Source organism: Rattus norvegicus, chromosome 1, assembly GCF_036323735.1.
Source record: "Rattus norvegicus strain BN/NHsdMcwi chromosome 1, GRCr8, whole genome shotgun sequence".
Taxonomy (NCBI): Eukaryota; Metazoa; Chordata; class Mammalia; order Rodentia; family Muridae; genus Rattus; species Rattus norvegicus.
In genome coordinates this window covers 210,930,963-210,948,768 of record NC_086019.1, presented here as the reverse complement: position 1 = coordinate 210,948,768, position 17,806 = coordinate 210,930,963, and the positions used below count along the sequence as shown (strand labels likewise).

At 53.4% G+C, this 17,806-nt stretch overlaps 2 protein-coding genes across 5 annotated transcripts in view; one reads left to right on the top strand and one right to left on the bottom strand.

Annotated features, from left to right (window-relative positions):
• The window catches only part of Rad9a (RAD9 checkpoint clamp component A), a 65,069-nt gene that overhangs the window by 34,270 nt on the left and 12,993 nt on the right, over positions 1-17,806 (top strand). The window lies entirely within an intron of this gene.
• On the bottom strand, positions 1,705-11,006 carry Clcf1 (cardiotrophin-like cytokine factor 1). Of its 3 annotated transcripts, none has more exons than NM_001399752.1 (3): positions 10,931-11,006; positions 4,862-5,028; positions 1,705-3,633 (listed from the first exon to the last, which is right to left on the bottom strand). In NM_001399752.1, the coding sequence occupies exon 3, from the start codon at positions 3,552-3,554 to the stop codon at positions 3,135-3,137; it is 420 nt and encodes a 139-aa protein (NP_001386681.1). In that variant the 5' UTR covers positions 3,555-3,633; positions 4,862-5,028; positions 10,931-11,006; the 3' UTR covers positions 1,705-3,134. The 3 variants fall into 3 exon arrangements, with proteins under 3 accessions (NP_001386681.1, NP_001386680.1, XP_038941403.2); NM_001399751.1 differs by having other exon boundaries at positions 1,705-3,138; XM_039085475.2 differs by lacking the exon at positions 10,931-11,006 and having other exon boundaries at positions 1,705-3,138; positions 4,862-5,284.

Sequence of the window (17,806 nt, the reverse complement as noted above, 5' to 3'; positions counted from 1 at the left end):
GGTGGGGGCAGGAGAATTGCAAGTTCAAAGGCAACCTAGGCTACAGAGTGAGAGAGAAAAAAAGTTGGGGTGGGGGAAGGAGAACAAAGAGGAGGGAAAGAGGAGAGGAAAAAAAGAGGAGGGAGGAAAGGAGGAGCGGGGAGAGAAGGAAGAAGGAACAAAGGGAGAGATGGGGGAATACTACAGAGGAAGATTGGTGTTGGCCTCTGAGAAACTCACCAGCTAATACTGCAAGGTGAAAACAGGACCCTTTCTTTCCCCTCTGCTGTCCTCATATATCCTTGCTTAATGTTTTGCATATCACAAGCCAAGATACATTTTGCCTGTGTGTAGAGAAAGCCTGAACCCCTTTCTAGTGTGTCTCATTAGGCAAAGGGGCAGAGTTGTGTTGAGTGACTGGACAGGTTATCTCAGCCCACAGAATCAGGACATGTTCCACTTGGGACAGGAGACCTAGGGCATGCTGCTGAGGTTAGCTAGCCCATACATTGGCAGTCAGAAACTCCTCACCCTGCACCTTCATCTCAGCGTTTTCTAGGGCTTATGCACTGGTCTTGTCCACTGAATCATGTGATGGGATCCTGTGCTTTATTATCTCAGGGAAGTCAAGCTTCCTTCCCACGTAGATTTAGGTTCCACAAGAGTAGGAGTCAAGTTAGGCTTGAGTCTTCTCTTGGTTTCAATATACCCAGAGAGCGTAGTGAAGGGAAGGTAATTAAGTCTTTAAAGAAGCTGTCCACTGAGTGACACTACCACCATTTGTTACTTCCTTAATGCATAAGGCCTTGTGTTTTGGAAACTCTCATAAAACATCCATGTGTTTCCTGGGAGTAATTAACCCATTAATTTGCCCAGTAGCTCATAACTAGAGTGTCATGACACAGTGGTGTGTCCCAACTAATCTGTAATTATTCCAATGGTTGTTGCTATAGCCAGATACCTTTAATATTTCTATCACCCTCTCCAAATTGCATAAAGATATTTAATTATCCCCACTTTACAGATATGGAAACCAAAGACCAGAAAACTTTGAAAAGGCTATCCAAGTAACAGGCTATAAAATAAGATTGGAGCTTAGATTATCCCTCCCATCTATCCCAGTCTTTTCCTCCAAATAGGCTGTTAGACTGGAGGGAAAGGCGCAGATCCATAGGAAGGAACTTGGATGTGGCCACTGTCCATCAGCCTTCCTAGGAGAAGAGTAAGGTGAGGGCCCCTTATGGAACTAATGGAAGCCCGGGAAAGTTTGGAACTGAATGTCAGGGGTTAGCGATCAGCCAGTCAGAGAGGAGCATAAGTTTTTTCCACCAGGTGCAGCTGAGCTAGAGTGGGGAGATTCAAGGCCAGACAGACCTGGGAGGCCAGACAAACAGTCCAGAGTCGAGGAAGATCGGCAGACAATATGAAACACACACAGCTATCTGGGAGGACCAAGTCATTGTGGGTGTGGCAAGGGAGTGGACAGGTTGCTCCAAGGCCTGGTGTACCTCTATGTTATAAAGAAACAGTGAGGGGCTGGGGATTTAGCTCAGTGGTAGAGCGCTTACCTAGGAAGCACAAGGCCCTGGGTTCGGTCCCCAGCTCCGAAAAAAAGAACCAAAAAAAAAAAAAAAAAAAAAAAGAAACAGTGAGAATCATGGCAGGCAGGGCTAGGGTCACCAGCAATGGCCCCCAGGAAGATTACCAAGCTAGACAGAGTCCAAGTTCTGGGGCAAGCATTTTATTTGTTAATACAAGAATAGAAATTCTGCAATAAATATCATCTAATAAATAACATCTCCAAATAAATAAATATTAATACAACAAACTTAAGAGTCATGAGTGGGTGGGGCTGGGGATAGAGCCTGGGGAGCCATCCCCCTTACCCCACAATGCTACTGCAATGTAAACTTTCAGGAAACCCTGTGGCTATGGCTATGGCTGCCCTCCCCAGCCCAGGCAACCACAGATACCTTGGGAAAGGGGGCAGAGAGGAGGTACCAAGATGCTGGCAAGAAAATTCAAGGCAAGGTCTTAATGCTCAACATGGCTTTTGTTTTCCGCCCTGTGCCACCACTGTCTTGGTGACTGCTGGGTCTGTTCTGTCCCTGCCCTTCTCTTTTAGAATTACATCTTCTGGTTTCTAGGCCACCTCCAGCACAGACCCTACCCCTCCACTTCTATCACACTCTTCTTTAGACTGGTCACTTTGTTTCCTGAACTGGATATGTAGTTATTGGGGTAGGGAAGCAACACCCATCCAAGGAGAGGGAGGGAAGCCAAGGGGCCTTATCCCAGAAAGGCACATGCTACAGTGGCCCCCACCCATGCCCTCCAGGTATGTTTCTGCAAGTGCCACATGAGGAACTGAGTGGTTACTGGCAAGTGGCAAGCAGAAAGCAGGAGGCAGAGAGGGCCTTTCTATCCACTGAGCCATTCGACTCCCTCAGGCATTACCTCTTGGTGCCCACTGTACCTTTTCCCCAGACCCTAGGACTCAAGGAGCTAGAGGGCTTATTGAGTTACACCCCCATCCAAGGCGAGGAGGGTAGAGCTACTATGGTCTGGCTCCTGGCTCAACAAATATTGGTATAGAGGATTTTTCACCCCACAATGGAAGCACAGTTGACTGGGGCTGAAGGTGTGGGGGTGAAGGGTCAGAGATCAGAAACCATGGGCCTCCAAGTGCAGGGTGACTGAAGCTGCTGGAGGTTGCATCTTCTTCTTAAGCCGGTTGAAGTCTTTGGCTGAACGCCATAGCCAGGTCTGCAGCTCCTTCAGCAGCCAGAAGTCATCCATCTTCTGGAGGAAGTCGCTGTGGGCAGGGCCAGGGGCCCAGGCTGGCTCAGTCCCTGGCAGAGGCTGGGGTAATGGGTAGCCAAGAGTTGCCATGACACCTGCAATGCTTCCCAGCAGGCCCTGGAGACTGGTACAGAAATGGGCCAGACTACGTCGTAGTTCAGCTGTGGCAGCTTGACGGTTGAGGCCACGCAAGTAACACAGGAGGTGACTGTAGGCCTCATAGTTCTGGGTCAGCCGTAGCCTGTCATTGAGGCTTCGCCACACTTCCAAGTTGACCGTGGCCCTGGGCAGAGTTTCTGCCCCCAGCCGAGGAGGATTGAAGTCAGGCTCGTTGAAAGGGGGCCCCAGGTAGTTCAGCTGTGAAAAGGAGAGGGCAATGGGGAAGGGGCAGAGCAGAGCTGCCAGCTGTCACCAGAGAGATACCTCCTCCCAAAGCTTCTATTGCTCTTGACCCCTGACATGGGAGGCCTCTGGTCACAGACCTCCCGAGTTTTTCCAGCAAGTGTCATTTGCATGGAGAAGACAGGTGAAGCAGTGGGGTGATGAGTTCTCCTATGGAGAGGTGTAGAAAGAGAAAAACCACGAAGGAGCCACTCAGGAGGGACGTGCTGATTGTCTGGGTGAAGAATGCCCACCATAGGGCAGGGCAGAGAAGAAGAGGAGCCGGAGGAGCCAGGAGACCAGGCTGGAGAGGTAGAAGGTGGCCTCTGAGAGTGCAGGCCAGGGGAGAGCTCAGGGAGGCAGCAGAGCTCCGTGGGGCAGTTGCAGAACATGAGAGTGAGCCGCAGAAAATGCTGTCGGGTTTGGTGAGGAGGAGATGCCTGATGACCTGGGAGACATGGTTGCCGTGGCCTGGAAGCCAGATTGCAGGGGGTTAACGAGTGAGGGGGTGGAGAGGAAGTGGAGGCAGAGGGTGTAGACGACTCCTTTAAGAAATTTGGCAGAGGAAGTTAGGAGAGAGAGGGTTCAGAATTAGAGAGGGTAGCAGACTTAAGCAGAGGTTTTCTGCGCAGGGAAACCGGTCAGAGGAGAATCCTTATCAAAGGCAAAGGACCTGGCGGCACCAAAACTTCAGCAGGCCCAGTACTTTAAGCCAAAGGGACAAGAGGTTGCAGTGTACTCACCAGCACCCCAAAGGAGAGGGCTCAGTTGCTAGCAGCAGAGCTGTAAAAGGAAGAAACTGAGGACATCTGAAGAGAGGACAGGAGGAAGGGCATGGGAGGCAGACTAGCATAGGAAGAGGGCAAAGGCCTTGCCAATGTCTCAGGGGAACGGCCTGAGGCCCAGGGAAGGGGATGTGGGAGATGTGCAACTGGGAGGGAAAGAGAAGAGGGGCGAGGCCTGGGATAGGCAGGGCCCAGGGGGAGGTTCACACGCTGACAAGCACAGAGACAAACTAATTTCCTCGGTGTATCCTGGGGCCGGAGCCAGCTCCCCCGCCACCTCCTCCCTCTTCTTCCCTGGCTCAGGAGTAGGGTCTGGGATGTGGAAGAGGAACACGGGAAGAGGGCCTGCTCCCCATGGTCCTCAGTGCCTCCGAGCCTCTCTCCTCCACCCTCCATACCCTGAACCCCTTGCCATGACTGCCTTAGATTCTTTATAGACCCCTCCTTCGACCCCCTAAGAGGTCTGTGAAGGGTGGGAGAGGCAGACAGAGGGAGGACCATGGGTCCAGAACAACAGGGCCCCAGGTCTGGGGGTAGAGGCGAGCTGGAACACAAGCATAGAAGGTGGGGCCCCTCCATCCCCACCCAGCCCCACCCTTGCAAGAGACACCACAACACGGTGTAAACAGAGGAGACTTCCCCAGCCCCCAGGGGGAGGCAGGCAGCTGGGCTGGCAGCCAATGGGGCAATGGGCCAAGGCGGGTTCGAGGCCTGCCCACATGCCTACTCCTGAGGCCAGGATTGGGGGGGGGGGCACCTGAGAGGGAAGGGCAGAAGATAGGCCAGATGGAAAAACTGTGTGGACCCAAAAGACCTCTCATCACCCCATCATTCACTAGGACCCCTGCCCCATGCTCTCTTTTCCCAAAAGCCTCTGCTTTTTTTTTTTTTTTTTTGCCAAAGGGGATACTCACGTAGGTCCCAGCTAAGCTGCGGAGTTGATGCTCCAGGTAGCGGGTGAGGTCATAGGTTTTCTGGATGGAGGGGCCAGGGCCTGGATCTCCTGTTCGATTAAGAGCTGGCACTGCAGGGAGGTGCCACAGCACCGTGCAGAGGCAAGCTAACATCCCCCACGAGTCCCCTGTGGATAGGATGGGCAAGAAGTATGAGGGTGGGCCCAGGCCCACGTGGGGAAACAGCTGGCAGCCCCTCAGGTGTCTGTCCCCACCTTGGGCTAGGAAGGGGGTGAGGGAGAGAGACCAGATGGAAGGTGGAGGGGATGGAGGAGGGGAAAGACTTGTGGTCAAGAGTGTATGTGGAGGTCTGTCTGCGAGAACAGTCCTGGCATGTGTGTCTGTCAGTAGATTCTCGACTGCTATCAGCCGAGTCTTTGGCATGTCTTCCCTATATGTGCCAAATATGTGTGCACGTGTCTACTCAGAGGGCCAGGCCTGGCTTTAGAGACTTTTGTGTCAATATGCTGACGTTCCAGTTGTGTCCAGCCTCTTCTCCAAGTCTTCCAGTTCCATTGCAGCAGGAACTAAAGGGTGGGAATATGACATATGTTAGCTCTGGCAAGCTGTGAGCAGTGAACCCTGTGGAAGAGTGAGAGGAGAGGCAGCGGCTCTGGGAGATAGGAGTAGTGTTCCACAGCTGAGGTCAGGCCAAGGGTCCAAGATAACCGGTTTGTGGAGTGACAAGTGGAGGGTATATACTAGGATATAGTTCCTGGGTGTTGTGAGGGCAGGATAGGGTTAACTGAAGGAGCTATAGCATTCCTCTTTTAGCAGTGTAGAAGTTTGATTCCCCTCCTTTCTTTTCCTGCAGTGCTAGGATTAAACACAGGGCCTGTGCATGCAGGCATGTGCTCTACCACTGAATGCCCCAGCATTCTCTATTTTCGATGCAGGGTCTCCCTCCCTAAGTTGCCCAAGCTACTTGTAAACTTACAATCTTTCTGCCTCAGCCTCCAGAGTAGCTGGAATTACAGGCTTGTCCCTACAGGCCCTGACTGCCAATGTCTCCCCCATCTTTATCTAGGGTGGTGTAGGGGGAGCATGAAGGGGAAAGATGTGAGTTTAAAGAGGGAGGCTGATCACAAAGGCAACAGAGGGTTTGATTATTCCAGAAGTTAGGAGTTGATGCTGGGAGAAGGGCCAGAATCAGGTGGGAAACGTGCTTTCCTAAAGAGATTTTTAGGTGAGGTCCAAAATTAAAATCGGGGCTAGGATAGGGTAGGAATATAATAGGCAGTGGGCTAGGTTAGACTTGAAGACTAGGTTGGCCTTAACATTTCAGTTGAATTTAGACTGGGATTTGGTTGAGTGAGTGTGGTTGAGAGTTGAGTCCAGGAGGAGGATGTGGTTAGGTCTGGGCAGGCAGAAGGTTAGCTGGGACCAAGACCTGCGGATTTGCTGCTTTATCCATCAAAGAGAATGGTGTTTGGCACGTCACAAAACACAGGACTAGTTTGGGCTTTAAGCTTGGATAGGTATGAGATCAAGTGGTTTCTTTCCTTTAGTTTACATTTTATACTTCAGATTTTTCTATAATGACATGTTTCTTAGAAACAAGTGGATAGGCTTAACCATTTAGCTGTATTCAGACTCAAGATAGGGTTTGGAGTTAAGGAGGCACGGAGACTAGGGTTAGAGTCTGTTGTAATGCTAAGTCTTTAGGGCTTTGGAGGTTACTCTTCAAGACTGTCTGTCACATTTAGACTACAGAAGTCAGCTGAGGTCTTTTGCTATGGTGCACACACAGTACAGGTGCTTGATGAGCTAGCTTTTCAGGTGGAGCATGGCAGAGTGGGTGGCAGAGTGGGTAGCTCCTGTGTGTGTGTGTGTGTGTGTGTGTGTGTGTGTGTGTGTGTGTGCATGCGCACGCGTGCAAGTTCACATCTATTTTCAGACAGCAGGGTTTAACTGTTTCCTGGACAGACAGGCTTCACTTTTCTTTCTTTTTTTTATTTTTTGGAAGATTTATTTATTTATATGAGTATACTATAGCTGTCTTCAGACACATCAGACATCAGAAGAGGACATCAGATCCCATTACAGATGGTTGAGAGCCACCATGTGGTTGCTGGGATTTGAACTCAGAACCTCTGAAAGAGCAGTCAGTGCTCTTAACCACTGAGCCATCTCTCCAGTCCCTGGGCTCCACTTTTCTCTCTCTCATCTGCAGCCTGTGTTCCTTCCTTGGTTGTTTCCCCTAGTTCTTACCTGCCTCTGTTTTTGTTTCTATTCTTTGATCATTGTATCTCCAAATACATCCAAGTCCTCCTCCTCTGTACCACGCCCTGAGCATCTGGCTAAGTCCCTTGTAGGATCCTGTGGGTATCATGTAGGGTTACTTTTGGAGACCAGGGCCCTGATGAGTTGAACAGTGGCTCTTCCAATCTCGAGACAGCTCTAAGGATGGAGTATGACTTTGCTGGAAGTTAGTGGCATTGCCAAAGTCCTGCCAAAGCAGAACTGGAGGTTTGGCTGGCCTCTTTACCTGACTCTCCGGAGGCAGCCCTGTCATCCAGAGTCCTGGACGAGGCTGTCTGTCTTATAACAGGAGATATAGTCAGGAGCCTAGCATGAAGCTTGTTCCTCCCTCCCTTCCTGGGTCCTGTGGGACATCTCTGGGGAGAACAGCTCCTTACACTGGGACAACAGGAGAGAAAAAGCCTTTGGATAAACAAAAGCTAAGTCATCTGGGCAGAAAAACGGCTCATGAAATTAACCAGACGAGGCCGGTGTTTCCAGGAATATTTCAGTTCTGAGGTAACTATGTCACTGCAAGCTGGGGGGTGGGGGCACACGGGAGAATAGAAGGGGAGCCTACTGGCCAGTCCTAGAGAGAAGCAGAAAGAAGCATGGGAGTCAGTTGTAGGAATCAAAAGTGGAGGCCAGTAGAGGTGAAAGGGGAGTTGAACTATAGAGAACTCTGCTCTGTCCTATGATAACTCTGATCTTGGACAAGATGTGCCCATATCTCAGGCAGCCAAACTGGAAGGCCTGAACAGAAAACACCTGACTTCAGGATGAGCACTAAGCCAGGGACTCCCAATGCCCACGGATAGGTTTGGCTCCCTGTTTTTCTCTCTAGCTCATGATGTATGCAGGTGGACCCCACCATAAGGCTGCATCCCATCCCCTCCCCCAGCCCTGGTCCCCAGCCCCAGCCCTGCCTCTGGCTGCTGCCCACTGATTGTTTACATCCCCTTCTCCTTGTGTTTATAAATCCGCTGAGCACGTGAGGAGCTAATGAGTGCAGCTCACGTTTCCTGCTGCAGCACCCTCCACTCCCTATCCTGGCCCCTGCCAGGGCCAGCCCTAATTCTATCCAGATCCCAGGGCCCTGGGAAACCAGGCCCCCCTCACGAACACACACACACACACACACACACACACACACACACACACACACACACAGCCTTATCCCTGGCAAGCCCAAAGGCCACCCCCACATGCTACACAGCAGGCCTTCAGCAGCCTCCCCTCAGCTCCTGGCCTAACCCACAGGCTGACCACCCTCAGTGAGGATGGGGAGCTCAGCAGTGCAGATGTCCAGGGTAGATGGGGAGACTGCACCTGGGACTAGGGGCTAACAGCTGTAAGTCCTAGAAGCTGGGTCCAGAAGTCTACAGTCTAGTCTAAATATGGGAGCCAGCAGGAAAGGTCATGCCTGGTCCATATTGAGGCAGCAACTGGGTGACTTGCAGTCCACTTAGGGGAACTGGAGGGAGCAACCTAAAACGTAGTGTGAGATCCAGGGGTCCTACCCAGAGAAAAACCCACAGGAACCTGTTTTTTCCATCCTCAAGAATGGCTGCCCCTTCTGTTTTTTCCTTCCTTCACTTCTGCAGTCTTAGGTTCCCTTCCCCCATGGCTGGTGAGGAATGGAGGTAGGCTTGGAAGTGAGGAGACTGAGCTCTACTATGAACCCATCTGGTGGCAGTGGCTCCCATAAAGAGACTGCAGTGTGCTAAGGTTCCTCCCAGATGGATCCTATGGAGCCCCATGTCTGTGTCCTTTCCAACAGTTCGTTTCCCTTCTCTTCCTTTCTAGTCCAAAAGATAGGCTAGTGTCAGGGGGGAGAAAAGCACAAGGCAAGGCAAGTCCTTTCCTTGTGAAGTCAATCCAGGAGTTGCGCTTAGGCTAAGGAAAAAGCTGCTCCAATATGCCACAAGAGGGCCCTTGGTTTCTCAGGCAGATGAGAGTAAAGCCACAGCTTTAGAGTTGAGCAGCCCGCTGAGGCCGCCAAAAAAGAAATGAAGGAAATAGCCCAGAGCAAGTGTGTGGGTGAACTGGAAAGGGTGTTGTGGTCAAGAGCTTACAGGAGGGTGTGGGAGGGGCTGCAGAGTGTGCAGGAGCCAGGGTGTGAACAGGCAGGTGGGATTATGGGGAGGAATGTCAAGTGTCAGGAATCAGTAGCTAGGCTTGTAGAAGTGTGAATGGGACACTTCAGTGTGCAGCCTGGGGAGCCCATTACTCCAGTCAGCAGACTCTTCTGAGGTTGACCAGGGACAGTGGCTTCCACTTCTAGTTGTTCTTTCTCTTCCTTGATGTGTGGCTACCAGACACTAGAGCTAGAAGGGTGCATCTTGTCTTTTAGAGAACTTATGTCCGGTGCTGAGGTGGGCAAACGGGATGGCAGTGTGTACTAGACTGAGACTGATGCCTGTCAGGGACAATGAAAGCCAGAGATTTCCCTGCTCAGATTTTGAGAGAGGTGCGCAGGATGTTTCTCTAAGATTTGGACTGCCGCTGCCATCCATCCACTGTCTGCCCTCCTTCTTTTGGCAGGTTCTTCCTGCTCCTAGGCTCTGGAGAACACAGAACTGGGGGTCTCCTAAAGGGAAGCCTTCTGCACCCCAGTGCAGTAGAAAGGTAGGTGAGAACATGAGTTTGGGGACTTTGAAGAAGCTACGGGGACTTTGCTTGAGGGGACCAGCCCCAAGAACTGGGATGGTGGGCGTTGGCAGTTCGCTGGCCCTACCTTCTTGACCATGACCTCTCGATCCCGGACCCCTCCTGGTGGCAGTGGCGCCTTCCCCTTGTGTGGCCCCGGCGCCCCCAGCCCCGCCCCCCCGCCCGCTCCCTTCCCGGCGGCGGCGGGGGCGGAGGCGGGGTCCGGGCGCCGGGCTTCGGGGCTCGAATGAGCCGCTGCCCGCTCCGTCGCGTCCACTCCCTGCCCGGCCCGCCCTCCTGCCACGGGCCGCCTAGTCAGGCAGCCGCTCGAGGCGCTGCCGGCAGTCTCGGCGCTCCCGGGCCGCCGACGGACTTTTTCCTGCTGGGTCCGGCCAGGCAGCGTCTCCCCCACAAATCCCTCCCGCAGTAATCACTCCCAGGCCACTGCGGTCCGCGGGCCCCGTCCACCCCGCCGCGCCTACCTGCCTCTGGCTCCCAGGCGGTGGGCTGCATGGAAGGGCTCCGGCCACTACGCCGCGCGCAGCGTAGTAGCCGGAGTCCCGGGGCCGGGCCCGGCCCAGCTAGGTTTGCTCTGCCCTCCGCCCTCCTCTCGCGCGCCCTCCTCCCCTCCCCGCGGGCCGAGGAAAGAGTTCAGCGCGGCCCGAGGTGTCGGCCTCCCCCTCGCCTCCCGCTGCTCGGCCGCGGGCTCCCCCTCTGTTTCTCTCCCTCCCTCTTCCTCTCCTGGCCCCCTCCTCCCTCGCGCCGCGTCCCCCCTTCCCCGCACCCTCGCTGCCCGCCTCGGACTCGCTCGCCCCGACTCTGGCGCGGGGCTCTGTGTCCGCGGGTTCCCTGGGACCCCGCCTCGCGGTGGCTCCAGGTGGCCGCCCGTCCAGGTCTGAGGGTTGTCCAGGCTCCCCGCCGCGTTCTCAGCCACCTCCAGGCTCCTCCAAGCGGACTCCAGGAATGCCGCGTCCCCACCCGGCCCCTCTCGAGGGCGCCCGGCCGTACCTCCCCAGCCCGAGCTCTGCTCCCCGGCCCGGCCCTGGCTTGGGGCTCCGAGGGTGGGGAGGAGGACGGGAACCGGATCTCACTGGTGCTGGGCGGGGGCGGAGGCCTCGGCCTCGGACGCCTGGCTCCTACCTGCTCGGAGGTCCATGGGGCTGGGGGCCGGGCCGGCCGGGCGCGGCTCCTCTCCCAGAGGCTGGCGGAGTGGGAGGGCGAGCCGCGGCTCCGGCGAAGCTTTAATAATCCCATCCGCCAGGCCCACTCGCAGGTTTTTTTCTCTCGGTTTCGCATTTTTTTTTTCGGTGTGGGACATTCTGCAAACTTTTTTTTTTCTGACGTGTAAAGCTGTAACCACAAATTGTAGCAGCCCTCCCCGGGTGGGGGGAAGAGGGGGGAGGAGGGAAGGGAGGGCTTCTGGGGCTCCTCTCCCTCCCACAACATTGAGGGGGGGGTGGTGAGGTGAGGCAAGGCTGCGACGGTACCACCCTAGACCTCCTGGGGGAGGGGGCAGGGAGGGCATCGTCCCTCTGCAAACTCTTGGGAGCTTGGAAAGGGAGCTGGCCTTGGTGTGGGCTTCTTCCTTGGTGTCCGCCAGGGCATGCTGGCCTCCTTCCCTCCGCTCCTTGCCGGGTTTAGGGTCCCTATACCCACCCTACCTCTGTCTCTTCATTTCTAACCTTCCCTCCCCCTCCCACTTGAGTAAATGCAATGACACATTCTCTCAAATGCCAGCAAGCTGGCCTCCGAGCAAGTGATGGTGTTTTTCCTGCTGCCCTTTGTCTGGGCTGACCGCCCCCCTTGCCTATTGTCCCGCCACTTGTCCCACTTCCAAAAGCTAGAGCTAAGTGAGGCTCCAGGGGCTGGGGCAGGTGACTAACCAGCTCACAATGCCCCCTGAGGAGGGGAGAGGGCACCAGGGCCCAGCTTCTCAGTCAAGTTCACAAGGGTTTTCATTCTTCCCAGTGACCAGGGAGAGTGCACATGGGTGGGGGATTTGTAATTCATTAATCAGCACAAGGCACCGGACCAGTTTCAACACCAGAGGCTTCACGGGTGACTCAGCGGGAACTCGAAGATTCAAGGCCATGGATAGACCTAGCATCCCGTTTGTGAAATGCTTCCCCATCGAGACATTTGGCATCCTCTTCCCTTTGGGGTTTTGGGTTGTTGGTTTTTCCGGTGGTGAGGTAGGGGTGGTTTGGCAACGAGCACTCTCCCTCCTTCCCCTCAGGCCTGGGTTGGGACTTTCTGAGTGGGAGACCTAGGGGACCCATAAGCCTAGACCCTCCCAGGAGGGTCTCCTTTCCTCCTCCTTCCTCCCTCTCCAAAGGGCTGCCAGGGAGAGCGAGTGAGCAAGAGAGCTAGTGCAGAGGAAGCAGCTGTCATCTGGGGCTTGGAGACAGCCCCATTTTGTGATTTTTCTTGGGGGACAGTCATTTGGTCCCCAATCTTGGGTTCTTGTAGAAGCATACCATCAATTAGGTCATCTGATAAGTTGCTAATATAGTTGTTTGTCTGTAGTCTCAACAGGGGCAGATACGGGTGGCAGCCAGACCTGGAAGGTGATGTCTGTCTCTGGAATGGCATGAGATATCCACCCCCCACTTCTGCTGGTACCCCTGGGGAAGGAGGGCACTCTGCCAGTCTAGCACAGCCCCTCCAGCCTGTGGGTCAGAGTAGGCATCAGTCATGGCTAGTGCTGGTTTCCCAGGGCAGCACTTCCCTTTTCTGCACTGGAGAACTGGGGTGGGGGGGTGGGGGGGTGGGGAAGAAGTTTGTTTTCAATTACCTCACTGGAGTGGGACAGACTTTGTTGTTGGTTATTTCTTTCTATTTTTTCCCTCTCTCCCTTCCTTTCTCTCTCCCTCGCCCCCCTTCCTTTCTCTCTCCCTCACCCCCCCCCTTCTGAACAAGTAGAAAAAGCTGAGAACGGAGAGCTGGTCTGGGTGGGGGCAGGGGCTCCTAGAGCATCAGTCGCTGTTCTGATGAAAAGGGCCTTGGAGGGGCCCTGTGAAAAGTGCTTAGACCTTCCTCCCCCACCTCCCAGCCCCCACCAGCCAGGGCTCTGGAGTTTCAATGACATTCTTGGCCAATGAGCCTAACTATCTCTTGATGCGCTTGCCAAGGTCAAGAAGGCAGATGCCCACAAGTGACTGACCCAGAGTGGACCAGGAGGTCCCTCTGGCATCTACGACCCCTTCTGAAGGGAGCAAGAAGGGAAGGAGCAGCTTGAAAGCCCAGCTTGGGCTGTGCAGTTCCACAGCTCGCCCCTGGTGGAAAGGCTTTGCAGACAATGTGGTTTGGATTTGGCTGAGCCCCTCAGCACCTTATAAAGCACCTTGCTGAGTCAGGGGGAACAGCCTCGATGAAGAGAGAAGTAAGGAGGGCTGAGGGGGAGAGGAAAGAAAGGAGAAAGGTGAAGGATCTGGGAAGAGACACAGAGAGACAAATAGAATGAGGAAAGCTGTAGTTACTGAAGGGAAGGGTCTATGGGGTTACTCTACCCAGCTGTGTCTCGAAAGACATTGACTTGCAGAAACTGTGGGCACTTGTTCCCAGCAGATCCAGCCCAGGTCGGGAGGGAGCAGGACAACTGGCTTTACATATGGTTCCTGGGGCTCCCTGTTTGCTTTTTGATTCTTAATGTAGTGACCCCACATTCTAGGAAAGTCAAATTCTCCCATAGCCCCATGTCTGGACTTGCCTCTCTGCCCTCTCCCCTCACACAGTGGGGGCCACCCCCCAACTCCTACAGTGCCAAAGGGAAAATCAACTCCATCTCCAAGCTGCCAGTGCCCCTCTGCCATGTCTGGGCAAAGGCAGCAAGCTAGAAGCTGCCAGTTGGGGTGGGGTGGGGGCCAGAGTAAAGACTGCCTCCTGCCAAATCCCCAATAGGGGTGGGCTGCTGGAATTTGGGGGAGAAGGAAGAAAGGAAAGTGAATCAGGAGAGCCCCCCAGGGTTTCTGTGGAGCAGGGTGGGGCAGGGCAGGTGCTGTCTTCTGGTTTTCAGCTGAGGAGCTGATGAAGCTCCTGTTCTCCCTTCCTTACCCTTGCTGGCTCTCAGAACCTGGTCAGGGCCCTTCCAACTCCCAAGCGTCTGGGAGTGGGGGTAGGGGAGAGACTGCAGGAGAAACTAGATACCACCCCCAGCTCCAGATAAGCATTCTCAGGAAGAGAGAGAGAATCATCCTCTTTGTCCTGTGAGATCCTGTTAGGCTGCTTTCTCAGCTTCTATTAGGATACTCTGTCTTGTAATAAACAGAAGAGGAAATCCCAATATTGCCTTCAAGAAGTTGGGTTTGGAGACACTTATTAAATGCCATCACTAGCCACAGTAGGAGAGTCCACTGGGCATCAGCCACACAGCTCCCAGAAGCAGCTGCAGGCAGGGTGGGAGTGAGACTGCAACTCAGGGTACCTGGGGTTTGACCTCGTCTACCCTCCTTCTCCAGGAATTCAGTGAGTCAATGCTGCTACCTCCTTTGACCTTCCAGGTAGCAGGCTACCGATGGATGGCAAGTAGACCCAAGAAATGTGATGGGTGAGGGGCAGCACTGGCAACCAAACTGCTCTCCAAGGAAGAACTAAAAGTAACTGGATATTAGCTTAGGCACTGGCTATAATCCCGCCCTTTTCTTCTTTCCCTCTGTCTCCCTTTCCTCTTTTATCTTAGAACTGTCACGGGAGGGAGCTCTCTAGGTACCCCAAAAATACTGTATTTGATACAGCTTTTGGCACTGACGAGGTCCTGGCCTAAGGAGGTCCCAATTCTTGTTTCCTCTTGACAGGTGATCAGGAAGGGCTTGGACAAGCCTACAGAGGGTGTAGGGACATTTTTTAATTCATTGGTCACTAGACATTCTCTTAAGGGCCTTCTCCATGCCGGCTACTAAGGAAAAATAGAGGAGCCTTAAGGGGCTGTGGGTGGAATGACAGAGGCTGGCCCAGGTATACATAGGGAAGGCAGGAATGACTCCTCAGCCTAGTCAAGCTTTATTTGTTGTGTTCTGTTTTTGTTTTTTGAGACAGGGTTTCTCTGTATAACCCTGGCTGTCCTGGAACTCACTCTGTAGACCAGGCTGGCTTCAAACTCAGAGATTCAGAGCCACCTTCCTCTGCTTCTTGAGTGCTAAGTCTTCTCTTCTTGATGGTTATTTGGCTTAAAGATTACAATAGCCCTTTAAAACACTGAGCACCCTTTCCTCAGAGGCAGTAGTCCTCCTCTTCAGGCCATCTCTGTCCTTTGATCTTATCTTTGCAGAAACCCTGTGATATAGATCCTGTCCTTAAATGAGAAGGAAGCAGGTGAAGTCACTCCACTATACTACACCAGACTGCAGGGTAGAACAGGGATGAGGACCCAGCATTGTGTGACCTCAGGGACTATGTCCATTTAACTATACTATGCAGGTACCAACCTGGAGACTGCCTTGAGAGGATTCCACAGAGAAGATGCTGAGGGCACATTTTGTGTTGTAAAACTTTATTGAGTCCCCTGGCTATGAGGTCTGTGGTTGTGGGCAAAGGGGTCCTTCAAGATACCAAGGTGTTCCTTGAGACATGTACAGATTATTCTAGTACTTGGAGCAGTAGAATTTTGGCCCCTCTGCCACATGTAGCACTGTAAGCTGCGCCAGGTGCCTTAGCATCGCCCTCCTGTGTCCAAGAGAGGCAGATCCTAAGAACACTGAAAACCTCGGGTAGATTCTGGATTCCATTAGGAGGGAGCTTGAAGCCACACAGTGAGCATTAAAGTCATCTACTAAAGCAGCAAGAAAGGGGCTTCCTTCTATACTGGTCCACAAAGAGATTCCCTGGATAGCTTCAGGGGTTCAATCCAAATATCCTTGGGAGTGTTCTACACAGTGTACCAAAAATTCCTGCAGTGGTGTGAGGAGGGCAGGAGGAGGCTGAGGATAGGAAAGCTGTCTGGTGCTTTCCCTTTTCCTCCAACACACTCCAGCCCAGAGGGCCCTGCCTCACCCTGAGCTGGCCCTGATGTCAGCGGAAACCCCAGGGGCAGAGGGCTCCTCTCACCTCAGCAACTTCCCTGCCCTGCCCTGGCTCCCCCACCCATACCTGGCCCAGCTCAAGCTTCCCCAAAGGACACCCCACCCCACTTCCCCCTTGGAACTGGGAGGAAGCTGAGACTCACCTGCACTGTACAGCTATGTGGTTCCTTGGCTGTCTCCCCTCTGCCTCACCATGGCTTTATCTGTCTTCCATGGGGTGTCTGGGTGATGGGTGTGGGCAGACGAGCAGAAGGGATACCCCCAGGTGCTTGACTTCCTTTGCCTGCCAAGAGCTGTCCTTGCCATTCTCCCACGATGTTCCATTGCCCTGGCCAACCCATGCTGCAGGCTCTGTGACTCTGTCTCCCCTGGCAGAGGAGTGGGGTTACCTCTCCCTGGGCTGGGAGATCCTTATCCTGCCCTGCTGAGTCACTGCTGGCTCCTCCCGCCTTCACCCTTCCCTTCTCCCCACTATCCTCCCTTCAGGTCTCTCCAGGCTGTCCAGGCCAAGAGTCAGAGATAGCCACTTTCCCTGAGACCATCAACAATGAACTGATGAAGAGGCTTAGTGACAGAGGAGAGAATATGTTCCTCTTTTACTTACATGACCTTGGGGAAGCCACTATCCCCTTTACTCTTCCATGTCCTCAGGTCCTTGTGGTTGGTCCCTAAGAGAGTATCTGCATAAGTACAATAGGATCAGGAGCTGGTGTTGGAGTTCAGTGTCAGAGTGCTTCCTTACCATACATGAGGCCCAGAGTCTGGTCCCCAGCTCTGCAGACAGACAAATAGCATCTACACAAAATGGTAATGATGGGGGGTTGGGGATTTAGCTCAGTGGTAGAGTGCTTGCCTAGGAAGCGCAAGGCCCTGGGTTCGGTCCCCAGCTCCGAAAAAAAGAACCAAAAAAAAAAAAATGGTAATGATGGGCATGTCGTGGGCACATCGTGTGAGCCAGGGCTATAAGGTCCTGTCCCGGAACAAAACAATGATGATGAGATAGGGGCTGAGAGGTAGGGAAGGCTGTGGAGCTTGGAAGACCTCTCTGATTGGTCAGAGAAAGTTGCATGGCCAACAGAAGAGTATAGGCCTGGGAAGGAACTAGTACCCATGTCTGTGCCATCCTGTTACCTCCCAAAGGCTTCCCAAAGCAGCTGCTGTGTATCTCACTGCCCAATGTGGACCAGACACAGCCTGCCTTCCAGGGCCACATGGAAAGGTGACTTTAATACTGACTAGACAAGTGGGAAGCTTGCTATGAGGCTCCAGTGCAGACTAGGGTGCCCGGGGCCAGCCTTTCCTCAACCTCCGACTCGTGAGGACTCTGGACAGATTCATCAAGGTTTTTTGTTTGTTTGTTTGTTTTGTTTTTTTAAGATTTGTTTATTTTATGTATATGAGTACACTGTAGCTGTCTTCAGACACACCAGAAGAGGGCATCGAATCCCATTACAGATGGTTGTGAGCCACCATGTGGTTGCTGGGATTTGAACTCAGAACCTCTGGAAGAGCAGTCAGTGCTCTTAACCGCTGAGCCATCTCTCCAGCCCCCATCAGGTTTTTTTGTTATCAGAAATTTCAGACTGGGATTTTCAGTGACTGAGCATGCACAAGCAGGGTTCTGAGTTCGATCCCCTGCACTGGGTAGAGTGGAGGCCCAGATCCACCAGCTTGAAGCCAAATTGTACAACTTGCTTAAGATCATAGAGGCAGGCAGCTCAGCTCTAAAGCAGCTCTGCCTTTAGTGAGAGGCCCCTTAGCCGTTCTGTCCCTATATCCCTGACGGCCTCTTTCCACCTCCATGCCCACAAGCAAACCCTAGGATGACACCTAGGGTTTTTGCTATTTCCCCTATGGGACCTAGAATAAGGCAGGGCTCAAGACTGGTACCCACAGATGCATGCTTGACCCAGGGTCAGGCCAGCCACCCTGGATTTGCCCTGGGCTCTGGAACTGGATGTGGTGTCTGTCTCCCTCTGCTGGTCCCATAGGGGGACAG